Source organism: Ambystoma mexicanum, chromosome 8 (assembly GCF_040938575.1).
Source record: "Ambystoma mexicanum isolate Mex_15411 chromosome 8, UKY_AmexF1_1, whole genome shotgun sequence".
Lineage (NCBI taxonomy): Eukaryota > Metazoa > Chordata > Amphibia > Caudata > Ambystomatidae > Ambystoma > Ambystoma mexicanum.
In genome coordinates this window covers 1,185,243,205-1,185,258,099 of record NC_090929.1, presented here as the reverse complement: position 1 = coordinate 1,185,258,099, position 14,895 = coordinate 1,185,243,205, and the positions used below count along the sequence as shown (strand labels likewise).

Genomic DNA, 14,895 nt, shown 5'->3' with positions numbered 1-14,895 from the left:
GCTCAGAACCCCTTTCAAATGAGAGTTGAAAGGCCCTAACACCGACCCTGTCTGAGACCTTTGAGAATGAGGTCATTTGCGCATTTCTGAAATTAACACAAAGGAAAATAAATGCATCCTCTGTGCTTTTTTGTGTGTTCATTTTTGGGAATCTGGTCCAAAATGTCTTGGGTACATTCATATGCATACTTGCCCATAATATTAGTACTCATTGTATGCTCCTTAGAAGAATGCAAGACTTGGGGTATTCAAAACTGTGCCCTGTTCGTCTTTTTGTAGGAGCACAGCCCACTGAGCTATTTTACTGACTGGAGTTGCCACAGACCCTAACTAGAAGGGAAGAGAATCTGTATTTAAATATTTAAATAAATGACCAGGATTTAAGATAGGAGAGCATTCACTACCATTCCCAGGGGAGAAAATATCAAACACCCTGGTGGGGTGGGGGGAGAAGGGGGTTATTTTGTGGCATCAGTACTTTGATGTGTCAGTACATCTGTCCAGAGGTTGGGTCGGCTTTGGTGTCAGCCCAACACATTCCCCTTTGAATAAAAACAGTAGCAGGTGAGGTGGAAAGATAAGTGAAAAGTATGTGAAGTTAACCAACGGTCGGGACACCGTTGAAATGGTTAAGTAGGTCTGAATGAACAAGAATGTGTATTTAGCCTAGTGTTCAGTCGTGTAATGCTTTGCTGTTTGGTAACATTAACATTACTGCCCTTCACAGAAAATAATCCAGGAGGGATCATTGCCGGCGTCGTTGTAGGAATACTAGCTGCAGCAGGGGCAGCAGGAGCAGTAGTGTACTGTGAGTGCAATTCATGATATCTTATATTATAGCAATGATGCATTATTTTCTGCAACAACAGCAAAAATCATAAAACAGATCCTTGAGTTGAATAGCCCTTTGCACACCACCTGACTACTTCCTCCATTATAATGGTTAATAGATAACAGGCAATTCTAAATGTGTATTTCTTTTATTATTTAGATTTCTGGCGTAAGAAGAAAAAGTTGCCTTCGGAAAAGGTCAGGTATACAATTTTCCATTTGGGAGCACCTGTGCTCGTGTATTTTTATTGGCAAAGTACATGCTTGAAAACTTCAATATTATGGCATAATGCGTGTTCAATTTTACACGATTGAAATGGTAAATTGCCACGGCCCGTTGCGTATGTGGATGACACGACCTCCCCATGTACAGCCTGTAGGAGGCCGATCCTTGAGATTACTCTGGCTGAATTATGTAGGGCTCCTTGGTTGAGACGCCTGGCGATTTCATCATGAAATGAGATGCAAATGTTCCGACTTTCCACAGGCACGAGGCCTATATCCCTACATTGGCCAGAGCTATTTACCTAAGATTTGCTGTCTCTACCTAAAGCTGCGGATGCTGCAGCTTTTTTCGCTGATCTCTCTCCCATGATTCTGTAAGTTTCTGCTACATATTGAACCTTGTCATTGCACATTTGATAAGAATCCCTTAGAAGAAGTGTACATTATATAGCTTGAAAAATAATCTGACGTTTTTAATGCGTTAACGAGACCCTGGTTGGCCCTGGAGTACTTTAAATGCTTTTTCACATTTTGGTTCATAGGTGGTATTTTAGCGCCACCCAGTGGACCGAAAACGAATGGTTTGTAGTGTAGTGTGGGAGCGGGAGGGAAATTGCACTGGGCCTCATTACGAGCTGGGCAGTGCGTGTTAAATGTGGCGGTATTACTGTATACGGCCGCATTACCGCAGAGGATTCACCTTCAGCTATGTGCTGGAGGTAAATCCACCAACTTTCAGCCCAATTGCGACAGAATTACCTATGTGGTAATTCCACCATAATGCCCCATGGATGAACTCCAAATATACATGCACTAACACTGCCATCTCCACTAGTAATCTGGCGGTAATACACCAGACCAAGGGGCGGTAATGGTAATTTTGTTTCATGGTATCTCGGCGGATTTACTGCCGAGATACCACCAAACTTATGATGAGGCCCGAATCGACGAGTAAATACAGTGCTTTTGTTATATGCCCTGCTCTTGACATACTGCTTTTTTGGAAACACTTGCATGTCAATTTCTGGTATGGTTGTGCTGCTCAGTTTGGCTAACCGAGGTGTTCATCTTTTTGGAAATAGCGTAAATGTTTTCTTTTTTCTCACCATGTTTTCATTCGTTTGGGCATGCTTTCATACGTGAAATTAATGATCACTTTTCTGAAATGAGATGCCCTTCTGCGTTGTAGCTGTATAGCAAGTTTTATTCTGCTGCCTGTGAAAGTGTCCTTTATGCTTTTGCTGACAATTGCCCTCCCTTCCCTGTTGTTACATCCCCATCCCCTTGTTTCTCTGCTCCTTAACCTTGTTCTTCCCCCTATGATTGTAAAATGCTCTGTTGCTTCCCGAAGCTAGGTGCGCACTCAATACCCTAATAACATTAATAATATGTTTGGCTGTCAGTCATTACATGTTTGGTAGAGCTGGAAAAGTGGTGGTAAAAGTGCAGTAGGTCCGTTACTGCCACTTTTCCTGCATCGTTAAACTACAGGTTTGCCGGTGGGGGCTCCCTGATTTACCTCCAGCTAGAGCTAAGAGCTGGAGGTTACTCTGGCCCACACTGGAAAAAAACAGCCGGTATTACCGGTGCCGGTAATTATGACAATTCCCCCCAAGGAGTCCTCTGGGACTTCATGGAATGGGAATGACTGCGGTTGCGGGCACCTGTAATATCCTGTTAATACCAGGATATCAGGTGCCGGTAACGGTAGGTACGTTTGCCAGTATCCTGCCGTAATTACCGGCGGGATACTAGCAAACCCATAATGACCCCCAGTGACCTGGATTTGATGTTTTCAGAGCTTGGTTTTTGCAAAGAAGAATGGATTTCAGGCTATCAGTTGAGAAACAAATAGCCATGGAATGTCAAGTGAATATATCGTTTAATACACTGTGAAAATGTATAAGGCAAATGTCTGGTGTCAGGAAAGCCAGCGTCACATGCACGGATCGCCTCTCAAAGCCTGTGGTGTTAACAGTGTCACATGTCAGTCTCGAAAAATTGTCTGGGCTGGAGAACTGTCAGGATCAGTCACATCGTAGTTAACCTCTAAAAGATTATTTATTCATCTACTTGGAAAATCATAAGATTTATCACTAATTGTTTTATAATCCGTTGGAATTTCCCCCTAACTCGTGATGATGCCTTTGCTGGGATATGTGGTGTTACATCAGGCAAGGGCATAAGCAGAATACATTGGCCTTATCCTAACTTTCAGAACACATGTAGTTTGTGATTAATGTGTAAAATAGTCATCATGTAAAATTAAATAAAGAGCTTGACATTAAGTGGTGTTGATGGTGGTGTTTTGGGCAACAACACTGGGAAGATTATATGTGTAACATTAGGTAACTAGGACTGGGAATCCCATGGGCACTTCCAGACATTTACTCCACTGCTTCCCCATACAATTTCCCTTTCCAGAGGCAACAAGAGAAAGCAAGAGACAATAAGTGGAAGATACCTGAGAATGCGGGTATGAGGTAGTTTATGTAAGTAACAGACAGGCTTGCCCTTGTCAAAGAATTCTGTTTCATGACTTCCTCTCAGAAAACGTTGACAAAACTACTGGACTTTACCCATCTCAATGGATAGTGATTACTGGAGCCTTCCTCAGCCAGAACCTACCTTCCATTCCACATCCGGCAGACCTTGGTGTGACCCAAAGACGCGGATTGAAGAACTCTACCTGGGGGAGGAAGAGGAAGTGACAATGGGCTGTTTTTTTACAGACGAGTGGTCTCGAACCTCATCACTGCTAAGTGACAGGACTTTAAAAACCTCATCAGAATTAAGAGTCTCTAGTGAGATTTTTCAAAACTAAACCAATGCTAAGGAGTACTGGAATATTTGGGGTCACTCAAACACATTGAAGCACAGATGATCATCCAAAAAGGGAAACCAACCTTCTCTTAAAGACTTAATAACGTTACATCACCCCTGAACTGTCAACTCGATCTGGTTTGTTCTGAGGTGCAGTCAATTTCAGTTTCATCAACTACCAACTTCAACAACTAATTGGGTCTCTTCCTTTGGAAATATAGGGAGTTTAAATTAAAAAAAAAATCCATATTTCATTTTTATCGTGTAATCTAAGTCATACATATGTGAAGTGGTAACAAGGCCCAACCTGTGGTGCAAAACCGTAGGCCTTTAATATTTACTTTGTAATAATCAACACAACTGATATGAATGAATAATTAGATGAGAATTTTGTAAAATAAACACATTTATTGGAGTGCTGGATTAATTGGCAAATCCAACTTTAATATGTCACTTGGTCTGTGGGTCAGGAGCCCAGATTATGTTATCACTACATTGTTCTCTGTGTACCTTCCTCACACTGGCTAGAGTAGAAAGTAGACCCATCTGTGATAGCTCTTTCTTAATTTTCAAACATTCAGAAATAGTTTTGGCACTTTACAATTATTTGAAGCCTGCAGGGCAATGAAGCACCCGGCTTGACTGCAGGCATTTTTTCAATGTTTGTATATTTTGATGCTCTTTTGCTGTTTCGAAATGTTGGCACTCTTTCCCTCAATGGTGGGGCAACGTATGTACCTCTTCCCCCTGTAATTAAATATGTCTCAGTGTTGGGACCTTCTGCTCAGAGAACGGCACAGTGTCCATGATAGCAACAGAGATTTCACTAAAATTCCACCACCCACTAAGTGGCGTAGGGCCCAGATGAGGAAATGGGTGGTTGCCACTTGTTTCCGAGACCATTAGCAGCCTAGGAAAGTAGGCATTTGCCCTAGGACCCAAAGGATCCAGAGACAGAGACCCCAGTAAGGAAGGGACCCTGGAAGAAGGAAACAGTAGAGTCAAAAGTCAGGGAGTTAGGGAAAGGTTAGAGGGTAGCCTCCATTATCTAATTATCAAGGTAATATCCTCTGGGAGAATGGGAATCCAGAACACTCCCCAGGTCACCCCTTTGCTACCATCAAGTTTTCTAAAACAGGTGATCTGTTGACAGAATGTAAACTGCTTGGTTTTTAGATCAAAATCAACCCCCTCCAGAAGGGTTTTCGCACTCTATCACCCTAAAACTTTCCTTGATACCCGTCATCTACCAAGTAAGACAAAGTTTGTACCTGTCTCAAACCGAGTAGTTTTGTGAAACCTGCAGGCGCCATATTGTCCTTTACTAAAAAAAAATGTATTTATTTATTCTAACCTTTTGTTCATCATTGAACGAAATACTTTGTTACTGCAAGTATAAATGATTGACAGCAAATTGAATCACACTTTCTTCTAGTTAACAACAGGACATCTGCAGTATAAAGCATGAATTGTGGTGTCTGTCCAGTCACATATTTAATTGCTTCTTTTTTTACTTACAGGAAGAAGTACCTCTCAATCCAGGTATGGAATAATGGAATAGGGATTTTTCAAGGGTGTTGCATTTATATTTATAAAATATATTTATACATTAAATCAATGGATACTATTGCTGATTTTCATAAATGTTATGCTGCAATAAAGTATTATTAATGTATTAAATAAATCAGTTCGAAACGAACAGGGACCATGTAAATGATTACACGGGCCTACACGTGCCTAGCATGTCCATTTGCTAAAAATAAGTCAAATATTATCTAACATGCTACTTGGTAAATCTCCATAGGGATTGGTGGTATCTTGAGAGTTTAGTTCAAAGTGGTTGTACATGGATGTACAATTTGTCTTTGATATATTTGTATTGATTTACAAAGATAGGTCTCATTTGACAGTAGATTTGTACACCAACAGGCTTGTTAGATGAAGGATGAAGGATTTTACAAAGAAAAAAAAATATATATATATAGTATTTTTTTATTGCCATTAATTTATCACAAACATTTTAGCTATGTAAAACAACTATTAAAATAAATGATATCCTTTCTTAAAGTAGACATTTCATAATACACAATTTCATTAATTTCCTTGTTTTGAATTTATTCTCTTAAAATATCGTCTTCAAATGTTTATTATATCTAAAACAAGATGAACATTGTAACATTGTTACCCCCCATTAAAACCGCCCAATTTTCTTCTAATAATAGGGCACTGATCTGCAAGAATAAATTCCCCATGTGCATAGATCTCAGGTTTGTTAATCCCCTGCAAGACAGTAATATATGTTTTAGCGTTTTCGACTTCTTTGGCCCTTTACAGTATCGACAGTCAGTGTCAAATACCGCCAGTCTCAGGTGTGAGGCAAGTATCTCCCTTATTGGGAACAGATTGAGCCTTTCCTTAAGAAATTGGTCCCTGCAGAAGCTATTTGGGAATTTCAACAAATATGTTGGCATCGATACATGTGCCCACGTCTCTTGCCTTCGCCCTGTGTGCATATCCAGTCTGATCTCCAGACTTTAGCCTTCACTTTATCCGGGAGACTCTTCTATCATGGAGTCTAGTTCCGTCAACAGGGAATTGCAGACCTCGCTCCACTCGACCAGTATCACGTCTGTATTTGAGGTTATTGCTGTTTTTAACAAGTGATATAAAGGGATTTGGGTGTCTTCCATACACTTACAGTAGAGGGACATACTTTTCCAAAAGATCATTCCATGCAAAGACACCAGGTCCGTTCTAATCAAATCACTTTCATCGGAGTAGCTTTTGGTAGACCGAGTACTGTTTTCCAGAAAGCTCCCTCTAGAGTCGACCAAATCTTACCAGATAGAAATAGTGCTGTCTCAGCCCCTTACGTTAAGGCTGCCACCACTTTCAGCATGTAAAATTGAATCACCGCTAGGAGTGGGAAGTGACTACATTTTTGATGTAACTTTTTTCCTTGCGAGGCTACGTTTTTTTACTTTAGGGCTTTTTCGGTCAGAGCGTTAGCCCTACTGGAGTTGACTGGGATCCCCAAGTAATGGAACACTTCCACTTGTTCCAATGATTCACCTTCAAAGTGCCATATGTGGGATTGCCCTTTCTTCCCTGTATCGGTGTCAAGGTCAATACCTTGGATTTAGGGATGTTGATCACCAAGCTATGTTTATGTTAACACATTGGGCCTCATTACGAGGTTACCACAAACTGGGGTCCGGCACCGGGTCCCGCCAAAGGGGAATAACCGGGCCATTCGGACCTTTGCGGGCCCGGTAATTCCCCTTGCGCAAGACCCGGAGCTGGTACGTCCCCATTCCCATTTGAGCCCCCATAGGGCTCAATGGGAATGGGGAGGATGGTAGCAGCGGTGCCGTTCATAACGGTACCATTGCTACCATCCTGTACTGCTCGCGGGTGCCGCTCTGCACGTCTGGTCTGACCAGGCGTGCAGCGCGCACCCGCAAGCAGAATTCGTAATGTGGCGGCATGGTAACAACGGTGCCGGCAGCAGGCGCCGTTGTTGCCTTACCGCCACAGACGTAATGAGGCCCATTGTTTTGTTAATTAGCATTCAAACTGCACCCATCACCACTGTAGAGGTTTCATGGTGCCGAGGCTCATCCAGATATGGCCATTTTATGCCCCCTCCTTGGGCAAACCAGGCAAAGAATTAGGAGTGGGCTAGAACCAAAGAAAGTCATGACTGGCAAGTAACAAGAGGTTTGAAGGGGAGGAAATCTGTTTGTGGTAGTAGGGATGCGTGTGCAATCATTGGTAGTGAATCAAACAAATGGTAAAATCCGCTTGTTGTTCCTAGAAATGTTCTGTGAGGGTAGGTTATGATGCATTGTTTGCATGCTGCTAGATTTAGTCTGTGCATGGTTGTGTGATGGGCTTAAGATGTGCTCAAGCTGCCCTTGGAGTATGGATGGTTCTTCGTCATATACCATTTTTAACAATCCCTGCCGGTGGAACCAGAAGGTTAATGTCGGGGTGCAGAGCTGATTGACAGAAATGCCAGAGGCAAAAGCTGGTCATGTAAAGATCAATCGGGGGGAACAGGAAAAGAGTAGACGGGCTTGCCTTGATTCTGCAGCCATCATACCTGCTTAGTATCTTGATACGGGATGAGAATGAACAGTCAATGTTAGGTGATGTCACTAAAGTGTGGTGCAGTAACAATAGCAGGATGTCAACACCTAGTAATATATGCCCACTTGTTGTAAAAGAGTAGACCCAGAACTTCTCATCCATGCTGTGTTCAATGGCATATGAGAGAACACCTCTATTGTGCTTCAGAGAAGGACACAAGCAGAGCACTCACAGCTACTTTAAGTAATGTTCATATAAAAGGTCCATTTAACTTGCCTCTTAAGACTATATAGGTTACGCAATAGAAAGAAGACACCAAGGGGCATAAAGTGCACAAATGAGCTGGTGTGAAAATCATTCATCCCCCTAAACGTAATACGAATTACACAAGTCTATGGTTCTTCCGTGAAAGCAATAGACACCAGAACCTGTAAGACATTGGGCCCCATTACACGGTAGGTGGAGGACCAAGGTGCTATTAGCACCTTGGTCCATGCCGGTAAAATACCGGCACCGCCTTGGTGGAAAGGGGAATTACCGTCCTATTCCAAGGTTGGCGGGGCGGTAATTCTCCCTTCCCCCATTGCCCTTCCCCATTCCCATTTTTGGCCCATAGGGCTCTATGGGAATGGGGAAGGCGCTAATTACGGTGCCGCAAATTGCGGTACCGTAATTAGCACCCTGGTCCCTTTGCGGGTTGATTTGTAACGCCTGCTAAACAGCAGGCGTTAAAGTACCTACCCCCCAAGAGACCTCGTAGTAAGGCGGTAAGGGTTTACCGGTACCGGTGCCCTTACCGGTACCGGTAAACCCTTACCGCTGTCCGTGTAATTAGGCCCACTGTATAGTAACTTCAATAAGTGAATGAGAGATGGTGCATTTAAGAACTTGGTAAGTAATACATAAATATCTGTTTCCCCATTAAAGAATTATGAGCATTAAACATATAAAGCTGTACAATAGTAAATACATGAATTCCATAAAAGAGGGTGCATTTTAGAATGGCTATTAATATGCAATAAGATTAAGTCACTACTCAGATAAAGAAAGAACCCCATATTTTGGGCCAGCTTTTCTACTCATGTAGACCTTGTTTTGTGTAGGCAGGTCTATACAGATGCACCATGAACATTTGATATCCCTCCTCAGCAATTCTGTACCAATTTTCACCTTGCTTTCCATATCTCTCAGCCTCATTCATGTCCACCAGCCAGAGAAAAAGCAGTGCCACGGTATCCCACCCTCTCATCCATTGCATGTCCAAGACCCAGAGGGGCCTGGCATGCATGCAGTTTCCACAAAGCTACCTGGCATCTATATTCATGCAAACCAGACCCAACGGGATGAGCTCTCTTAATTTTCCTCCCCTTCCCTGGTCCTCACTGCCATGCTGAATGTTTCCTCTTTTTGTAGTGCACTCCATTGCTTGCTAGCTGCCTTTGTTCTTTAAATATCCTGTACATAGGGCTGGGCCAAATGGTTAAATTTCCACTCCACCAGCCGCAGAAGCGAAATCTTTAAGCATGGATCAAAAAGAGTGCCACAAAGTTTCTTGTGCCGCTGTGCGAACGAGTACGAATTAAAAAAAAAGATGTGCAAAGTTTCACGTGCCGCTGCCTGAACTTAGTACAAATCGAAAAGAGCGGCACGCACAAAACTACCACAGATTGAAAAAGACCTGCACAATGTTTTTTGTGTTGCTTCATGAAACTAGTATGGATCAAAAAAAGACCACCACAAAGTTTCTCATGTCGCGATCCTAGCAAAGATCGAAAAAAGACCCGCACAATGTTTCTCGTGTTGCTGCGTGAAACTAGTATGGACCAAAAAAAGACCCACACAAAGTTTCTCGTGTCGCGATCCTAGCATGGATCGAAAAAGACCTGCACAAACTTTCTCATGTCACTGCGCGAAACTATGACAAATAAATAAAAAAGACCTGCGCGAAGATTCTCGTTGCGCTACATGAACCTAAAATGTGAATGAAACACCACACTCTGTGCGAAACCGCACAAAACCAGGCTAAATTTCAGTGGTAGTGGGACCGTGGTGCTGGTTTCGCAGAATGGACGAAAGCCGATTTCAGTGCGGATTCCACACTTTTGGCTTCATGGGTGAAAATTTCACTCACCCCTACCTGTCCATAGGTAAATGTTTTCTATTCTGTGGATCAAAGTGTCTGTTGGCAACATAATTGTTGAGTGGGAACATTCCAAGATTAGTAGCATAAACCACTGTCCACCATTCTTTCCAAACTAATCAATTTATGCTCGTGTTTCATATGAATGTGATTAAACAGATCGTCTCTATCATATTATGTAAGTACTGGATGGTTAGCACAAATCCTTTTGCATTCCCATACAGTTTAAAAGTACATGACTACAAATACCAGAATGCAATATGATGCACACTGTGACAAATCACAGGGCATTGTTACTGCTCCCATGAAGGAGCCCCTTCCCATGAGGCCAGGTTGCTGAGGCCAAATCCCGATAGTCCCCTTGTGGATGAGACTCAGTGGGTGGATCACATGGGGAGGGAAACCCTCTATGGAACCAGTGACAAATATCTTGGGAGAACGCTGTATACAGAACCCCCATCTCTGTCCCCTCTATTCACTTAACCCTCTGTGGTGTCCCACAAAAGCACCACGCAGGGGTCTGGGTCCCACAAGAGCAAAACGAAACACAAACCAAGGGGCTGATGCCCGCAACCAGTCAGGGAAAACCTGAGACAACAAATATGGGTCTGGGACCCACACATAAGAGAGAGAACCTACGCAACCCTTTTGGGAAGATCCCAAGATGACCTAGAGAGGTCTGGGACCCACATGAGAGAGAGGGAGAGAGAGAGAGAGAGAGAAAGAGAGGGTGAGAGAGAGAGAAAGAGAGAAAGAAAGCGAGAGAGAAAGCGAGAGAGAAAGCGAGAGAGAAAACGCGTGAAAGGTGTGAGAAGTACCGATAAGGGGTTGAGTGCCCACTGTCAGAAGAAGGATATTTTTTGGGAATAAGGTCTACAGTCAAGTCTGGTAGAATGGTGAACCAGACTTGATACCACACTTGTGAAATGGAGAAAGAGAGCAGGAGAGGCGACTTCCCCTTTATACTTGGGAACTGTGTTTGTGAAATAAGAAGCTACAATCAAGTCTGGGAGGATGGTGAACCAAACTTTAGGTTAACTTTGTGAATTGGAGAAAGAACAGGGGAAGGAACCTCCCCAACCCCTTTTTTAACCAATCATTGTGTTTTTGTCATGAAAAACTGAACATTTGTCTTAGTATCTAGAATGAGAGAAGCCTCCTTCTGGACAAACGAGACACCCAGTTTTTCATTAGTTATCTTAGAGTCTAAGGGATGGAAATAGGTTTGGAGACAGGACGGCGGACACTTTACTTTATTGGTCATCCTGACTAAGTCCTTAGTCTTTTTGTTGAGGTACGGTCCTCTTAGAAATAGGGCCAGAAAGGTTTTCCTTTTCTTTACGTTCATATATAAATAAAAGTATTTGCCATCAAATATGCCACCACTGTGTCAGGCTCGTACTTCTGCACCCACGCTTACAGGACCCAAACACCAGGACTGGTAGATTATTTCAGAGCTGCCATTATTTCATTCTGGGCTGTTGTGCAAGATTTAGGGGGCCCATTCACAGTGAAAATGAAACAAATATCACCCAGACGATGTGGATATTGTGAGCCAGAGGACCTTGGAGGACAGCAACATATGATATTTACACTGGAGGTTCAAATAGAACATGTGCATGAAAACACATCACTTTGATTGCTGTGAAACAACGCCACCCACCATAAATGATTTTATCCCCTTCTGAGCTCACCCACACTTCCAGGAGACGCGTGCATCCCCAAAGGACAAGACAGAATAGAGGATTGCGTACAGATGTCACATAGCCCTGAAATAGGTTGGTCTCCCTCACCATGGGGGTCGACTGGGCAAGACTGGATAAAAAAAGCTGGCGAGGGAGCAAAGTCAGACTAAGAACAAAGAGAGAGACCTTCCCTGACGCACCCACAGCACCTGCCCCAGGAAGACGGAAGTCTTAAAAATGAAGGACCGCTAGACCTAAGGAGCATCAAACCCTGCCTACCACTCTGCCAGCTTGTCTGAGATACCTGGGAATTAAGACGACGGATACTACATCTGGACAAAAGGTAAGTAAAAAGGCAGACACACTCACTCTCACAGAGCCACCACGGAAGCCCACACGTCCTACCATGACATCCTGGAAATCTTTCCACCTCTAAATCCCAATAATTAGCTGGAGACCTTCAAACATGCACAACCTGCCATACACATAGGCCAAACCTTGCAACAACGCAAGACCCAGGACCAGTAAATAAAGCCCAGCAATTGCAAAGTCCAGGCCCTGCTGTTAACTGATCCTCTTCTTAACCTCCCTGTGAAGAATATTCCCACACAGCCCTTTGTCACACGCGTTCCCCCGTAACTGTTGTAGGGTGGAGTGCTGGAGGAGTGGTTTGACATGCAGAGACTGGAGCAGTGTCTGTCTTTCATCTGTATGGAGAAAGGAGATGCTTGTGAACCTGAACCAGGAAACGCAGGCTTATGATCCCCACTTCCTTGCGGAGCGCAGTTGAGTGCTGCAGGAGTGGCTTGACGTGGTTCGAAGTGGGTTGAAACGGAAAGGCAGAAAGTGCATTCATATTCTGTTTCCATTTGTACTTTGAGAGACTGCTCTACCCCGCGGGAAGCAGTGGTGCTTATCGATCCTTTTAATAGAACTCCTGAAATTGGGGGCCAGTGTATTACACAGCTGACATTTCTGCCCGAAACCCGACTCTTTCTTTAATCCTCAATTGCAGCAGCAGTTGGCCAAGCACAATCTTCCGGTTGGTCTTGTACTAGCTCTGCTAGTTTTTCTCTTTGATTGGCACCTCCACATAAAAAGACCAAAGGACTTTCAAAAATACTTTGCCTTTCGGATTAGTCGGTGGCTGGAGCATTATTTTGTTTTATATCTTGGCTTGCACATGGTTTGCACCTGTTTGTTCTTCTTGCTTTACTTTATTTTATTTTTAGTTTATTTTATTTTAATGACATTTTTAATTTCATTTAATTTTATTTTAATTTTGTGTGGGTTTGATGGTGAATCGCTCAATTTACAGTTTGCTTAGCCAGGTATCGTCAGGGTATAAGGGACTGCTTCATGATTTAGAGGGCATGTTCTTTTTCCCAGATCAGGAACAAGTACAGAAAATAGAATTTTTAATGCTGTTCACACCTTGGTGCACACTGACTGTTCACATATTAGCGATATTAGTATGATTGAATTTGTAGATAATAGAGTTGTTTCTAATATTGTGGTACAAGAGATTTGTGACAGTGTGCACTCTGGTGTGAATGATGAGGCCGTAGACATCCCTAATGTAGAAACTGAAAGGGCGGTATGTGACTGCTCAGGGGCAGGATCGGGGCTTGGTTCCCCTACATAATTACTTGATTTAATGGAGGATACCTCTACGGCCAAAGCTGAACATGGGCCTGAGTTTATTCATAGATCTCTACGACAACATATGTGATGAGGTAAGGGCACATACCTTATTACTGAATGAAATCTTATTAAAATTGGAATTGTTGGGAGGGAGAGGTTTAGATCTGGGCTAATAATAACACTTACGGTATTAGTTTTCCTCCCTTGATAACTTCGGGTTTAGTCTCCTGGCTACCTATAATTTAGCAGGATGTTGAAATTACTGGGGTTATTCCACCCTTGGAGGTTAATAATTTGACTAACTGGGGTGGATCCTTGTTATTGGACAACACAGCTGTTGGTGTGAATGAGAACGAGGTGTAGAGTTGAGACAAATAAACAGTAACAATTCAAACGAAACACGAAAAACATGACCTTGGAGCAGTCAGTTGTGATATCAGCTGAATCAATAAACTCCACTGTTTAGTTTGTCCCCATGAGGTTGGAGTGAGGTTATTTTGAGTTCGAAGAATGATCCGGTAGTGGGTGGTTCTGGGGCTGAATGTGTAGTGGAATAGAAGGGGAAAAAAGTAGAGAAGAAACATGCGAAAAAAAACTAAAAACACTAAGATTGGCAGACTTCAAGGACAATTGTCTAGTAAGTTCCTTAGGAATTTAACTATTCTTGAATCTTTTGAGCATGCTGTACGTGGGAAGGTGGGAGATATAAAGGAGGATAATAAGCAGATGAATGTTTGTTTGGAATCCGGTGGAGCATGCAACCTGTCTTTAATAAATGAAAATTTGATGCAGCGGGAGGTTGAGCCCCTGAATCCTCCGGCTTGAGTGATGGTAGATTCCATGGTACAGACAGTTGATTTGAACACAGTTTTATGTGAACCACCTTTGGAAAATGGAAATGTTATATGGGTGGGGAATGTGTCCTCTGATGGCCCAGCTCAAATGATGGGGAACTCTACTGTGCAGACAGATGCTCAAAATCTATTTCCCTCTTCACTAATTCTAGAAACAAAGGTGGTCTTTGTGGAGCAAGTAGGAAATACACCTCGAATACGGTTTGCTGGTTTGTCTCTTTGTAATTAAAGAAACAAAGTTGTGCACAAAGAAATTGGGTCTATGAGAATGAATGATAATGATGCATTCTTGGATACATTTTACTGGCCTGATCAGGTGAAACATAAGGTTGAAGAGAGGAGTAAACATAAGGCTCAAGAGGGGAGTGTGCTTAGGCGTAAGGTTTTTCATTGGGATCTTCCTTCTGTACCGCAGAGAGTAGTGGATAATTTTGAGACAGTTAATGAAAGAGGAAGCTATCATCAAGAGGAATTCCTGTCTCAGAGGGGCACCTAGAGTGTGCTGAAAAATGCCCTAAGTAGGGATAATCATGCTGACTCTGGGTAAAAATGTGTGACGGATAAGGGTACCCCAGTGAGGAATTATTTTACGATATGAAGT

General features: G+C 42.8%; 1 protein-coding gene across 2 annotated transcripts in view; it reads left to right on the top strand.

Moving 5' to 3' along the window:
- The window catches only part of FAS (Fas cell surface death receptor), a 292,120-nt gene that overhangs the window by 193,397 nt on the left and 83,828 nt on the right, over positions 1 to 14,895 (top strand). For both annotated transcript variants that reach the window (XM_069611266.1, XM_069611265.1), the window contains exons 6-8: positions 728 to 808; positions 992 to 1,029; positions 5,400 to 5,421. In XM_069611266.1, coding sequence (XP_069467367.1) covers positions 728 to 808; positions 992 to 1,029; positions 5,400 to 5,421 — 141 coding nt within the window. The remainder of the gene's footprint in view (positions 1 to 727; positions 809 to 991; positions 1,030 to 5,399; positions 5,422 to 14,895) is intronic.